The 12,228-nt window shown below is 42.3% G+C and overlaps 1 protein-coding gene across 1 annotated transcript; it reads left to right on the plus strand.

Annotated features, from left to right (window-relative positions):
* Positions 1 to 304: 304 nt before the first annotated feature.
* On the plus strand, positions 305 to 11,101 carry LOC103805662 (HHIP-like protein 2; the record flags this gene model as incomplete). The annotated part of the gene is given in 10 exon segments (XM_009078321.1): positions 305 to 477; positions 479 to 768; positions 771 to 951; positions 2,632 to 2,775; positions 3,116 to 3,287; positions 3,289 to 3,522; positions 4,693 to 4,825; positions 6,437 to 6,518; positions 9,841 to 9,923; positions 10,701 to 11,101. Coding segments are annotated over 10 exon segments (1,893 nt in total), but the record flags the coding sequence as incomplete, so codon positions are not given.
* Positions 11,102 to 12,228: the final 1,127 nt, after the last annotated feature.

A 12,228-nucleotide genomic window follows, 5' to 3' on the forward strand; every position in this document is an offset into this window, starting at 1 on the left:
CAAGACTGCTCAGTTCTACCTTACTGAGTGGAGAATCCACAGCCTCCACAGTTGTACTCTTGTTGGGAATAATTTAGGTGCAGCTCGTTGTGCTTTAGTAAAGAAAACTACTACTGATCTCTGAATCACATTTTGGCCATATTCTGAGTGACTTTCTGCTACTCCAGGTGGAAAGCAAAGGTGACTCTTTGTTCTTGTCATTACTAATTTTTCATTTTATTAACCTGTTTTCTTACATGAAGGTGTTGCATCTTCTCCTGAATGTGTGTATGCAGCCACATACTTAGTTTCTTTTACTTTCTAGGAACGTTCTCCATATGCTGCACATCTCTATGATGCAGAAAACCTTTGGGCACCTCTAAGAAACCTCCCAGGACTCTGTTTTGATTACTGCTCCAAGTTTCATTTCAGCTGCCACTCTGCCATCAGCCTGTTGACAAGTGATAAGCACATCCAAGGATGCTGCGAGACAAACACATTTTTGCAACCTCCTTCACCTCCACAATGAGGGCTGTTGCTTCCCCAATGTGCTGAAGAACATGGCCTTCAACTGCAACCTGGACTCGGTGGTGGAGGATCGCAAGGGCTGTGTCTAGGTTTGCTTGACTGAGGTGGCCAATGGCCTGCAGAACTCAGAGCTCATGGTGCATGCCAGTGACCATACCCACTGCCTGTTCGTAGCTGAGCAGGTGGGCGTCATCTGGGTCTACCTACCCAATGTCAGCCAGCTGGATGAGCCTTTCCTGGATATTAAAAGTATGGTGCTGGCTATTCATGGCTAGGAGATGAGAGAGGCTTTCTGGGGATGGCTTTCCACCCCAAGTAGAATTACAATGGGAAGTTTTATATCTATTACATGTACATGGATAAGAACCGAGTGGAAAAGATAAGGATCAGTGAATTGAAGGTTTTGGCATCTGATGCCAACAAAGCTGATCCGTACTCTGAAAGGTAAAGTTCATGTTGAATGCTACTGTATGCCATGATGAGCAATCATTTTTCTCTGCACTGGTATTAATACAGGCTGGGGGATGAACAGATCAGCCCCATTGAGGAGGACTTGGGGGTGCTGGTGGATGAGCAGCTGGACATGAGCCAGCAATGTGTGCTTGTAGCCCAGAAAGCCAAACATCCTGGGCTGCATCTGAAGCAGTGTGGCCAGCAGGTCAAGGGAGGTGATTCTGCCCCTTTACTCTGCTCTCATGAGACCATACCTGGAGTGTTGCATCCAGCTTTGGGATCTCCAGCACAGGAAGGTCATCAGCTTGTTGGAGTGAGTTCTGAGAAGGGCCACCAAGATGATTAGAGGGATGGAGCACCTTCTATTAAGAAAGGCTGAGAGAACTGGGATTGTTCAGTCTGGAAAAGAGAAAGCTTCTGGGTGATCTAATTGCAGCCTTCCAATACCTGAAGGAAGCCTACAAGAAAGATGGTGAGACCATGTACAAGAGAATGTAGTGATAGGACAAGGGGGAATGGCTTCAAATTGAGAGTAGGTTCAAATTGAGAGATATTGGGAAGAAATTCCTTACTATGAGGGTGGTGAGGCACTGGAAAAGGTTGCCCAGAGAAGCTGTAGATACCCCATCCCTGGAAGTGTTCAAAGCCAGGTTGGATGGGGCTATGAAAAAACTTATCTAGTGGAAGGGGGGTTGGAACTAGATGATCTTTAAAGTTCCTTCCAACCCAAACCATTCTAAGATTTTTTCCTGTTGCAGAACCTGCATGTTCCCAGTCACCCTGGTTCATGTGTGTGACTGGCCTGCTATGGAGCTACCAGAGACAGGTTGGCTCAAGGTCACACAGCAAACCAAAACGGAATTGAAAAGAGGACCCAGGAACTAGGCTTCCTGGTCATTATCTCTCTCCATCTTGTACTCTTGTCTTCTAAAGAGCAGTACCAGCCTTAAACCTATTATGGAATTAATACCTGCCCTAAGTGGTTTGTACCTTAGGATAAGAGGGATACTTCAGTACTGTACACTCATTTTTTTCTGTCATGTGTGTGTGTACCTGCCTTGTTCTCTGCTAAGAAAAATGCAAATTCTCAGTTATGAAGGAGAATTTGTTAATAGCACACCTATGGTGATTGTGAAACTCTAAAGAAAATAAGATGCTTCTGAAGCCCTCAAATTCACCAACTGTTTCTTATAGGAAAGACCAACTGCTTATTTTCTTATAAGAAAGCAGAAGCCACCTGTCACAACCAAAGTTAAAAGGGCAGTAAGTGTCCCCTGCAGAGGAACATATTCTGTATTTGCTGTTATGTTTCCAGGCACTCCTGTGCCTGTGGTGATGGATGAGCTCTGAAGCACAGGAGATGCTAATGCAGTGTAGGCCATAGCTGCAGTGCTGTATGGCTCATGGGAAACATTTCCCTGAGCAATGCCACACCAAAAGGAGATCTGCTGTATGGCAGGAAGGTGGTCTGATGCTGCAGGCTCACACAAAATGAGATGCCACTCAGCATTGTATTTGACGAATCTGGCATGTCTGTACCGCTGGGAACTCCTGCTTTCTTTTGCAGGAATGGTGATGCAATATTTCTGCAGCTTCCCAAATGTTCAGTCCTTCCCAGTTGCTACATCTGGACTTTACCTGTTTTGGAGGGTTTTTTAAATTCTTTTAAAGGAATCTTCTAGAGCTTGAGGAACCAGCTGCAAATCATAACGGTGGGCAGCTGCTCTTCAGTGTGAATGGCTATACGTATCTATTCACAGGGGATGGAGGGAAAGCTGGAGACCCTTTTGGAAAATTTGGGAAAGCTCAAAATAAGTAAGTAGAAAGGCTGGTGAAAACCTTGAGCTTATTCACTGAGATAAAGGGTTTGGAAATGAGACTGTGGAAAAATAAAGTTAAGAGTGTTTTCCTGAAAGTGCTCATGTATCTGCAAGTCTGTCCAATGCAGTATTTCAAATGTAAAAGTTTTACATTTTGAAAGCCAAGTTGTTTAGAGAGGAAAGAGTCTTCTGACTTCAGCAGGCTGCAAGACATACCACAATGGGTTTGTTTCTTTTGGACAGATAACTTTTCCTTTGGAAAAGGGGAAGAGGAAAACAATTCTTGTGTTTTCAGCTCAGTCTCATGCTGGGGTTTCTTCTTCTGTTCTTTTTAGGAGTACTTTGTTGGGGAAAGTCTTGAGGATTGATGTGGATGGAAAAAGCCCTGATGGAAAGCCTTACCGCATTTCTCCTGATAATCCATTTGTGTTTGATCGCAAAGCCTGCCCTGAGGTTTATGCTTACAGGGTCAGGAATTTGTGGTGCTGTGCAGTTGACAGAGGGGACCCCTATCATAAAAAAGAGAAGAGGGAGAATATTCTGTGGGGATGCTGGGCAGAACAGGTTTGAAGAAATCAATCTGATTGTTAAAGGAGGGAACTACGGCTGGAGAGCAAAGGAGGGTTTTGACTGCTATGACACAAAGCTTTATCACAATTCTTCTTTGGGTAAAGAGACGTTTCTTATAGAAGATGACTTTATTACATGTGTATATTTAGTGGACTACAGCACCATTTTTCCAGTGAAGCTAACCCTAATCCCACATTATGTGTTAAATGGAAATTGTTGACTTCATAAGAGCAGAAATCCCTTTTCCTCATACCTATAATGTTGGTATGAAATTATGCTCTGCTTATTCAGGGAATTCCCTGCCACACACTGCACCCAACAAGGTGTTTTAAGTTCAAAGCATGTGTCTTTTGTAGACAGAGTTTTCCCAAAGAAGTCAGGAATGCAATGGATTTGGTTTAAGAGATAACTGTATTTTCTTCAGAAGCTCTGAGCCATGACTATGGCAAAGGAGGGTAGACCAGGCTGACACTGAGATCCTGAAACAAATCCTGGGGCAGAGGCAGTGTCCTAGCAAGCAGAGTGCCTGTAGCAGAGCACCCAAAAACTGTGCTCTGGGTCTGACTGTGGGTGTGATGGACTAACTTACTTGCCGCCTTTGAAAAAGAGTATAAATTGGTGGTCTTTGTAAAGCTCTTTTCAAAGCCTGGTAGAAGAACTGGGTATTATTATAATGTTCCTTAATCCATGAGATGGATTAAGGAAACCAGATGAGCTTGAAACCAGATGAATCCATCTGGTTTCAAGCTCATGTAGATGTTTCTGAAACATTTGTATGAGCTGGCAAGTGCAGAGTATGCAGTATCAACAGTTCTTCTCTGCTATGCCAGTACCCACGTGACTCCCAGGGGTTTTTTTGATTGGTTGTTGTTTTTTTAATGGCCCAATCCTCCATTAACAACAAAACTGAATAGGATTTTGCTGTTAATCTATGTTTTTTAATGAATTTCATTTGTGATCTTTGTGAGCTACTTGATTCAGAGGTAAAAAAGTGAGGACAAGACTGAAATTTTTTGGGATCTGATAATTCAATATGAGAAAGGGCTGAATTAAATTTTAACATTACCAGAGGCAAAGTCTTTATTTAATAAGTTTCATGACATAAAATGAAGGTAGCCAACTTATCCAGGATCTGTGCTAAGAATGCCAGTGAATCTATGAAGATGCTGAGTTAACTTCTAATAGTTTAATCTTATTCCCTTCTCTAAAAACACTAAATTTGATAAAGATGATCCCTGCTAAAACGATTGATAATACTTGCTGCAGGCTGATACCTTTCTGCATTGCTTGCTTGATATAGAGAATCTTGGTTCTATATGCTATGGAAGCTCATCACAACTAGGCCTTGACAAGCAACTACGCAGAGAGCTCCTTAAAGTCTCTGGGTCTGTTCTACAGACTAACAACTTGTGCTTTCCCTGGAATGATCAGTTCGTACAGCAAATTCATCATCTCATTTGCTGAGGATGAAGCAGGTAGGTATTGTGCTAGCTACACCTTCTATGGAAACTGTACTGTCAATTCTCTGTTGGTGGGAAAAGGTAAAATTATGTGGCTCCTCACATGTTACAGGAGAGCAGGCACTACAAACAGATTTATGGCTGTCTCAGTACAGCAGGTAGGGTTAGTTTGTGGTTCAGAGAGGTCTCCTGCCCTGTGAGGCTATTGCAGATCAGCTTGATGAAGAGCTCAGGAGACAGATCCTCATGTGAACTTGCAGTCTGAACACTCCAGGTTCTCTAAGGAGTTGGAACTCCTGTTTGTTGCAGCCTTTCCCTGTCCTTTTGTTGTTGTTTTTTTTCTGTGCTATTTCATTAATCAAAAGACCATATCAATGCAGTTCAGTTCTTCATTGTAACAGGTCATCCTTACTTGAGTTCTTACAGCTCATCTGAAATTCCCCTGCTTCCTTAGTATAAATTCCTCAGTCTTATTCACAGCAACATCACTTCACACCAAGGCTTCATTTGGGGATCAGGAAAGCCACTAATTTTAAAATTTAGTGTAAAGGCCTCAGCACATGGCATTATTACTAAGGTCAGGATGATCAGATCTTTCACCAAGGTGGAAGTACCAACGCATAATTTGTCCACTTTTCTACAGCCTCCTGACACAGAGCTATGTAATACAAAAAGCAGCTGCAAGTTTTTGGAGAACACAGGTGTGCTTTAGTGAGATTTGATGCCTCACCATTCACCAGAAAAGAGATTTGCTTCCAATGAAAAGATCCTAGATCATTTGGCTTGCATGTTCTGTTAAATCTGCATGGAGATGAAGGCTATGAAATGTGTAAAATTTTTAAGTGTTCTAACAACATGTGAAATGAGTGGATGTTAAATGTCTTCTCCTGATGGTTCTTTCAGAAACCAACATGGTGTTGTTATGTAATTTGAAAGTCAAGAACAGTTTTGCCTCTTGCAAGATACTGTAATTTCCCTGGATATTGTTCTAGTGGGAGCTGAAGGGAAGGCACAAGGAGTAGCTGTCTTCCAGCTAGCTGGAGACCTCCTTTGTCCTTGGCCTGAGAAACTCCAAAAGAGTACGAAGTCTTTTACTTTTGACTTCCCTCAATATTTGCTGCTCTTGGTATGTACAGAAAAAAGAACCTCCTGTCTTCCATGGAGTAGCCAATTTAGACCTTGTTGGATTTTTTTTTTTTTAGTGTAACTATGAGATGGCTAAATATCTCTTGTGTAGTCTTCCCTTCTATTTGTAACTTTTGGCTGCTTCTTTGTTACAAACAAGTTTTAAAAAATACACATTTATACAGAGGAAAGTAACCTTAAGAAGAGCCACAGCCATGAGGTAATGAAGGTCCTGCTCAGGCACTCTGCCTGATCAAGAGCTGCTGGTGCTCTGTGGGACCCTGCTGCAGCCAAGAGATCTTCTGGTGTCCCTGGGAGTCTACCTGCACAGACCAGAGTGAGACCTAAGCCCACTTCTTGGAAGTAAGGCATGACTGAAAGGGTTTTCATTTCTGACCTCGGGAATTAGTGAAAGGCCAGGAAAGAGAGGGAAATGGAGAACTGCGATTCAGCTTGGGCACTTGAATCTGAGACCAGTTTTCTTTATTCACTTCCATTTAGTTGAGCTGTGTTTTATGTCTACTTCTTATCCCAGTGCTTATGCACCACATGGATTACTCTACAAGTTTATTGATCCTGCAAGGTTTGTAATTAAAAATGTTTTTCCATGCTAAATTCTTCTATAATGACTATATGCTCTCCAGCTATCACAGTAAAACAATATTAAGTACTACTGATACATAATCTCACTGACCTGCACATCCAGTCTTTGTATTTTGTTCACCCATTGTACTTGTGGTGCAACTTTAAGCAGTTTTAGCAACTTTATTCCTCACTCATGATATCTATGCACGCAGAAATAGATGGAGTTCAGATATCTTGAAGTTCTGAGACAATAAGGATCAAAAGAATATCTCCTTGGTTACATGCCTGTTACATACAAAATGACAGTCCATATCCTTTGGGGTCATTAAATCAAATATCTACAATGCACGCTAATATAAATAAATAAATCACAGTCCACTGCTCAGTTTTCTTCATGAAGATCAGTGAAACCTGGTGGTTCATGCAGTGTTCAAATAATAACTAGAGCCTGAACATGAGTTTTTCCAAGCAAAATGTTTTTCTCCATTAAGCAGTTATCCCTGCTAAAGTCTGGGTATACAATAATAAGCATGCTTACGCAGTTTTTTCTTCTCTCAAGCTCTTGGATCTTGCTAAAAAGCATTAAATAAGTTTCAAATCACCCTGTAAAGTAGTGAATGCGTGCTGTTGCTGAAATCTTGGACATTAACAAAACTGAGAAAACAAGTTATTTTCCTTGTGAAATTAAATCCAAAGCTAGGTAACTCAAGCTCTGTACCAAGGTGATAGGAATAAACACTTGAGACTTTTACTTGCTGTAACTGCTTGAAGAGTCTCTTGCCTTTAACAGTTTATCACCTGCCAGCAAGTTTTTGAACTGCATTCACTGGTGCTGACCAAAATGTAATATTTTCAACTAAAACATATATTTGTGAGCTGCATAAACATCAAGAGATTGAGCATGCTCTATTTCATAAAACAAAGCTCTCTATGCCACTCTTTAATGCACCAAGAAGACCCTACGCTTTTGAAGCTTCATGTCTATCACTTCTAGAGCAGGACCAGGCACTTACTCCCTTGGCCCTTTGGAATTTATTCTTGTATTTTCCAATACCCTTTGTTTACCTTAGCCCGGATGCTGCTCTGTCAGCTTTGCCCTTCTCTGTTTGCTTAAGCACTTTGCAGGCTTGTCCAGGGTTTGCAAAGCACTGACTGCTTCTCTGGAGCCTGAGTGTGCTTTGCTCTGGAGCAGAGAGTCCTAAGACCTCCAGCTCCTGGGTTGTACTCTGGCCTTCTCCTGATTGTATCATGAGCAGAGATTTTTCTCCTTTCTCCTTTATATTTTAATGCTGTTTATAAGATTCTTCTGTTTCTGTCTCACTGGGATGACTGGCTCCTCTGATGGGTGCAGTCCAGGTGTGTCCAGCCCAGGCACCCCCTGCCTTCTGCCCACATGTCAGCAAGAAAGCAGGCTGGCAAGGGCAGCAAGTCACACTTGCCTACTTTCAAAACATTGCCAGGGCTACTGCCACCTACCTGATGGCAACTCAGACTTCCCTAGGAACCTGCCAGGAAAACTGATGGCAGCAGTGCCATTTATCCCCACTTCAGCTTGCCTCTCTGTTGGGGCCTGGCTAGCTGAGGAGCTGTAACTTGAGCAACAGTTAAAGGAATGCTTAAGCAATTAAAATCAAGACACACAAAGTAGGTCTTGCTGACCTTGTTTCTATCTTCACACATTCCTGTGTCCTCAATCCAACACTTTATAATGGTCTTGTTTTCTCCTGCTGCCAGGGTTTCTAAGTTTGGTTTAGTTTTACTGTCTTATGGATAAGTCGTTTTGCTAACAAGCTAGAATAGTGCTAGTATTTAGATTCTCATATACACTATGTAATGCTTGCTATCAGTTTCCCAGGATGTGAGAGCGGGATGCAGCTTAAAATTGTAACCTATCATAAGTAAGAATTTTATGCTTTGACAAGCAGAGCAACCAATCCAAAGTTGTGTGATCAGCGTGTAGCTGCATGTACATGAGGCTTTATACTATAAATACTGTTAGGTGCCCTAAATAAAGTTGGCTATCATATTAGTGTGCTGTAGTCCGTCCCTCGCAAGGACCCCAACACCTCTCCAGCAGTCAGTACTCTTGGAGACACCAGAGTGGCTACCAGGATTGGAACCAAATTCCTTCAGTCATGAGGGAAAATGAGTTACAAAGTTATTTAGAGAGGAGGGGGAAAAAACTCACACCAGGAAAATCTCCACAAGCAATGCCAACAATGCTGCTTTAGTAAATTTTTTCTTTAATTGAAATAGTATGGAGGAAGTACTGGGCTCTTGTCACACTCTGAAAGAGAATACTAATCACTAGAAAATGTGATGCCTTAGGTCATGCTTTGCTTTGCTCTGTGCTGTCAAGCATCCCTAATTGGAAGAACCTGTTCCTATTTGTGCTACACCAATTCCCTTGGTGGGTAACAGAAAACACAGGTGTGTTGCACTTCTTGTACCTCCCTTCCTGTCATTTAACATGTGACAGCTTTACACTGGGGAAGATGTGCTGCTTTTTTTTTTTTTTGTGCTTTTGTACTGTGGGAATTTGTCAGGGAATGTCAAGAGAGGAACATGGGCACATTTTCTTTGTAACTGGTGCTCCCTTTCTCTTTGCCTGCTTCTTTCCTTTCCCACCTCTTTTGCTGCAGCACTATGTTTTGTCTGAATCAGCCCCTTTTGAAGGTCGCGCTAATGTTTGTGAGACTGTGTGGGAATATTCTGCTGCATTTACAGAGATCCTTATGCTGCACCATGAGTGAGTGCAGAGCACTGTCACTGACAAGCCTTATGTGCATGAATGAGATTCCCTCACTTCAAGGTGGGATGCACAAGCCAGTATTGGTGAGGACAACCCAAAGTGACCGATCATCTGAAGTTCAACCAACGCACCCACCAGGCTTCTAGAAACAGTGTTGTGCTGTGCCTGCAGCAGCAGGACACGTTGCTGAACACACCTCATCAGCACCCTTGAATTCAGTGATGGGCAGCAAGTTGACGCAGGCAGGCCAGCGTCCCACACACAGACAAACCAGCTATTGGTGCTGGACAAAGACAGTCTAGACTGTCTGATGGCAGAAATTTGACCAGAAGGGTGGTAATAAGAGAAGCTGCAGCCTTCCAGCTGCTCTTGGGACAGGGATGTTATGGCTTGCAGCCCTGTGTTAGGCTCTTGAATTCCACCTGTGTTGCACTCAGGTGCCAAAATGCTTTGATGTGTCTTCCAGCAGAGGCAAATGACAACAGAGGATTGACATGTGCCTACAGAATAAATAAACATCCCTTCTATAATCTCTCAGACATCTGCATATGGCTTTCTGTTTTCCAAGGAGTGCACCACCAGGGAAGCATAAATACAAGCCTGTTCCGGTGAAAACAAAGAGCAAGCGGATACCATTTGTTCCATGTGCAAGTAAGTTGCTCATCTTTGATTTTACTGTGAAGCAAAACATATAACCATCTTATAGTGAGGTGATAGGAATCTTTAGCAGTCTTAAAACCTAAAGCACTGAGCAGGAGAAATCTTGAAGTTCGGTTGCCACATTTGACATGTGCTTCTGCTGTCTACTAGATGCCATGCCTTAATCCCAGGCTCTGATTTTTTTCCTAAGTGTTGCCAAGTAATAGTGTAAATGGGAATCACAAGGGAACTGATGGCTTTGATTCGGGTACTGGATTAGGTCTGGGAAATTCTGAGCACCTATCCCTGGCTCTGTCACAAGCTTCTTTAATCAAATAATCCACTCAGATAATACATCTAGGGGAGTCAATCTTCCTTCCTCCTGGGCCCCTTCCATCTCACCCGACTAGGGCGGGAGTTACATCTTGAGGAGAAACAGCGTTTAGCGAGTTCAGGTTATCTTGTCTGTGATTTCCAGATATTAGTGTAATATGAAAAGTTAATATTGTTAAGTCTGACAAACAAGTGTGCAGGGTTTCATCATACTCTGTCTAAAAGTAATTTTCCTTAAATATGTATTCATAATTTCTAAAGTTAAACATTTTATTTCCAAGAAACCCAAGGGTCTTTTTATGGAAGAAGAGAGGTTTATAGCGTGCATTGCCTTTTTCAGAATGTCAGCTATCTTTCTTAACTGTAGCTCTAATAAGGGCTTCTATCAAGCATCTCTATGAATTAGCCTTTTGCCTTAAAGCAGGGATGCTGAACCATGTTAATTATTTTCTTCAGAGACTGTCCTTGAGCTGTTTAATGAAATTTCAAAAACCAAACCTTGGAAAAAATCTTCTACCCTCACTGCAGCCATCCCAACAGTTTCTTCTAAGAAAGCAAAAAAGACCTCATCTACCAAAATAAAAGTATCAAGGGTGTCACCAGCTCTGTCTGGTAAAGAGAGACAGAGAGTTAAAGCTGAGGCTAATCATGACAAGCCAAGGCAGGGAGAGAAGGTTGCACACATCTCTAGAAGTACTCCAGTACCACCTTTGCCAAAGAAGAAGAGCTCCCACCTAGCCAGAACCAAGAAGGTTCTTCCAAAGAAAGCAGCACTAGCTAAGGGAAAACTGGAGAAGAGGAGGAAGAAGCAGCTTTTAAAGCTCAGTGATTTACCAGAAAAAGCAAGTCCCTTTTAAGATGATTAAACAAATGTCTTTAATAGTGACCAAATAAAAGAGAATTTGGCTGACTTATTATGCCAGTGCTCCCAGGTGTGCTTTCATTAATGACAGTGTGTACTGGTTTGAAAGCAAACCAGTGAAAGACTCCAAGTCAGAAATACAATTTAATAAGGAAAACAAAACAAAACAAAAAAAGCAACAGTACAAAAAGAAACCACTGACAGAGTCAGAAAGCAACCTGACACCCTGTCAGGTGTTGGTAGTAGTCCGATTAAATGGTTGCTGCAGTCCTCCTGGAGTGATGGTTCTATTGGAGCAGTGATTCTGTAGATCTGGTCTTCACCTGAAGGCTCAGTGGTAGCTCTTGTCCTCTGGGAATCCAGTAGATAAGGGCTCCCTGTGCTGTCCAAACCCCAGATTACATCCAGGTGGGAATGCTTGGCTCCCCCCCTTGGGGTGAAGCGTCTCACAATGGGACTATGTAATTCTATGGGTCATTCGGTGGGTCCTTGACAGCCCATTAAACAGAGACAGCCCCCTGAGGGTGTTATCAGGGATGAGTCATGCTAGAAAATAATGAGCACTGCCCCACCTGCTTTAACAGCTTGTGAAGATGATAATAGAATACATGTTATTGGTTACATCTTACATTGTAACCTAGGACACAGTGTTAGCAGTCTGTATATATGTTTTATTAATTCTAAGAAGCATCAGCCTCCTATCATTAACCTTCTTTGCAAATCCTGATGTGGTGTCCTTTTCTGACATAGGTGGTTGTGAGAGTCTCTGATGCACATTCACTGGTAAGACTGCATGTGACTGTCTAATAAATCCAAGTGCCTTTAAATTTCAGGATTTTAATCTTTCATCAAAGAACGTAGAGTAGACATGTCAGTGACCTCACCTTTCTCTTTTATTGTCCTTTAGCTGAAATGCAGTGAAAAGTATATTTCAAGATAGCTGTCTTTCAGACAATGATATTAGGTGCTTTTTTAGATTTGTTTTTTAAGAGAAGGGCTGCTAAGATGCTCAGAGGGCTGGAGCACCTCTCCTGTGAAGACAGGCTGAGAGAGTTGGGGTTGTTCAGCCTGGGGAAGTGAAGGCTCTGGGGAGACCTTCTAGCATCTTCCGTTCCATAAAGG

This window comes from Acanthisitta chloris, unplaced genomic scaffold (assembly GCF_000695815.1).
Source record: "Acanthisitta chloris isolate BGI_N310 unplaced genomic scaffold, ASM69581v1 scaffold30560, whole genome shotgun sequence".
In the NCBI taxonomy this organism is placed as follows: domain Eukaryota; kingdom Metazoa; phylum Chordata; class Aves; order Passeriformes; family Acanthisittidae; genus Acanthisitta; species Acanthisitta chloris.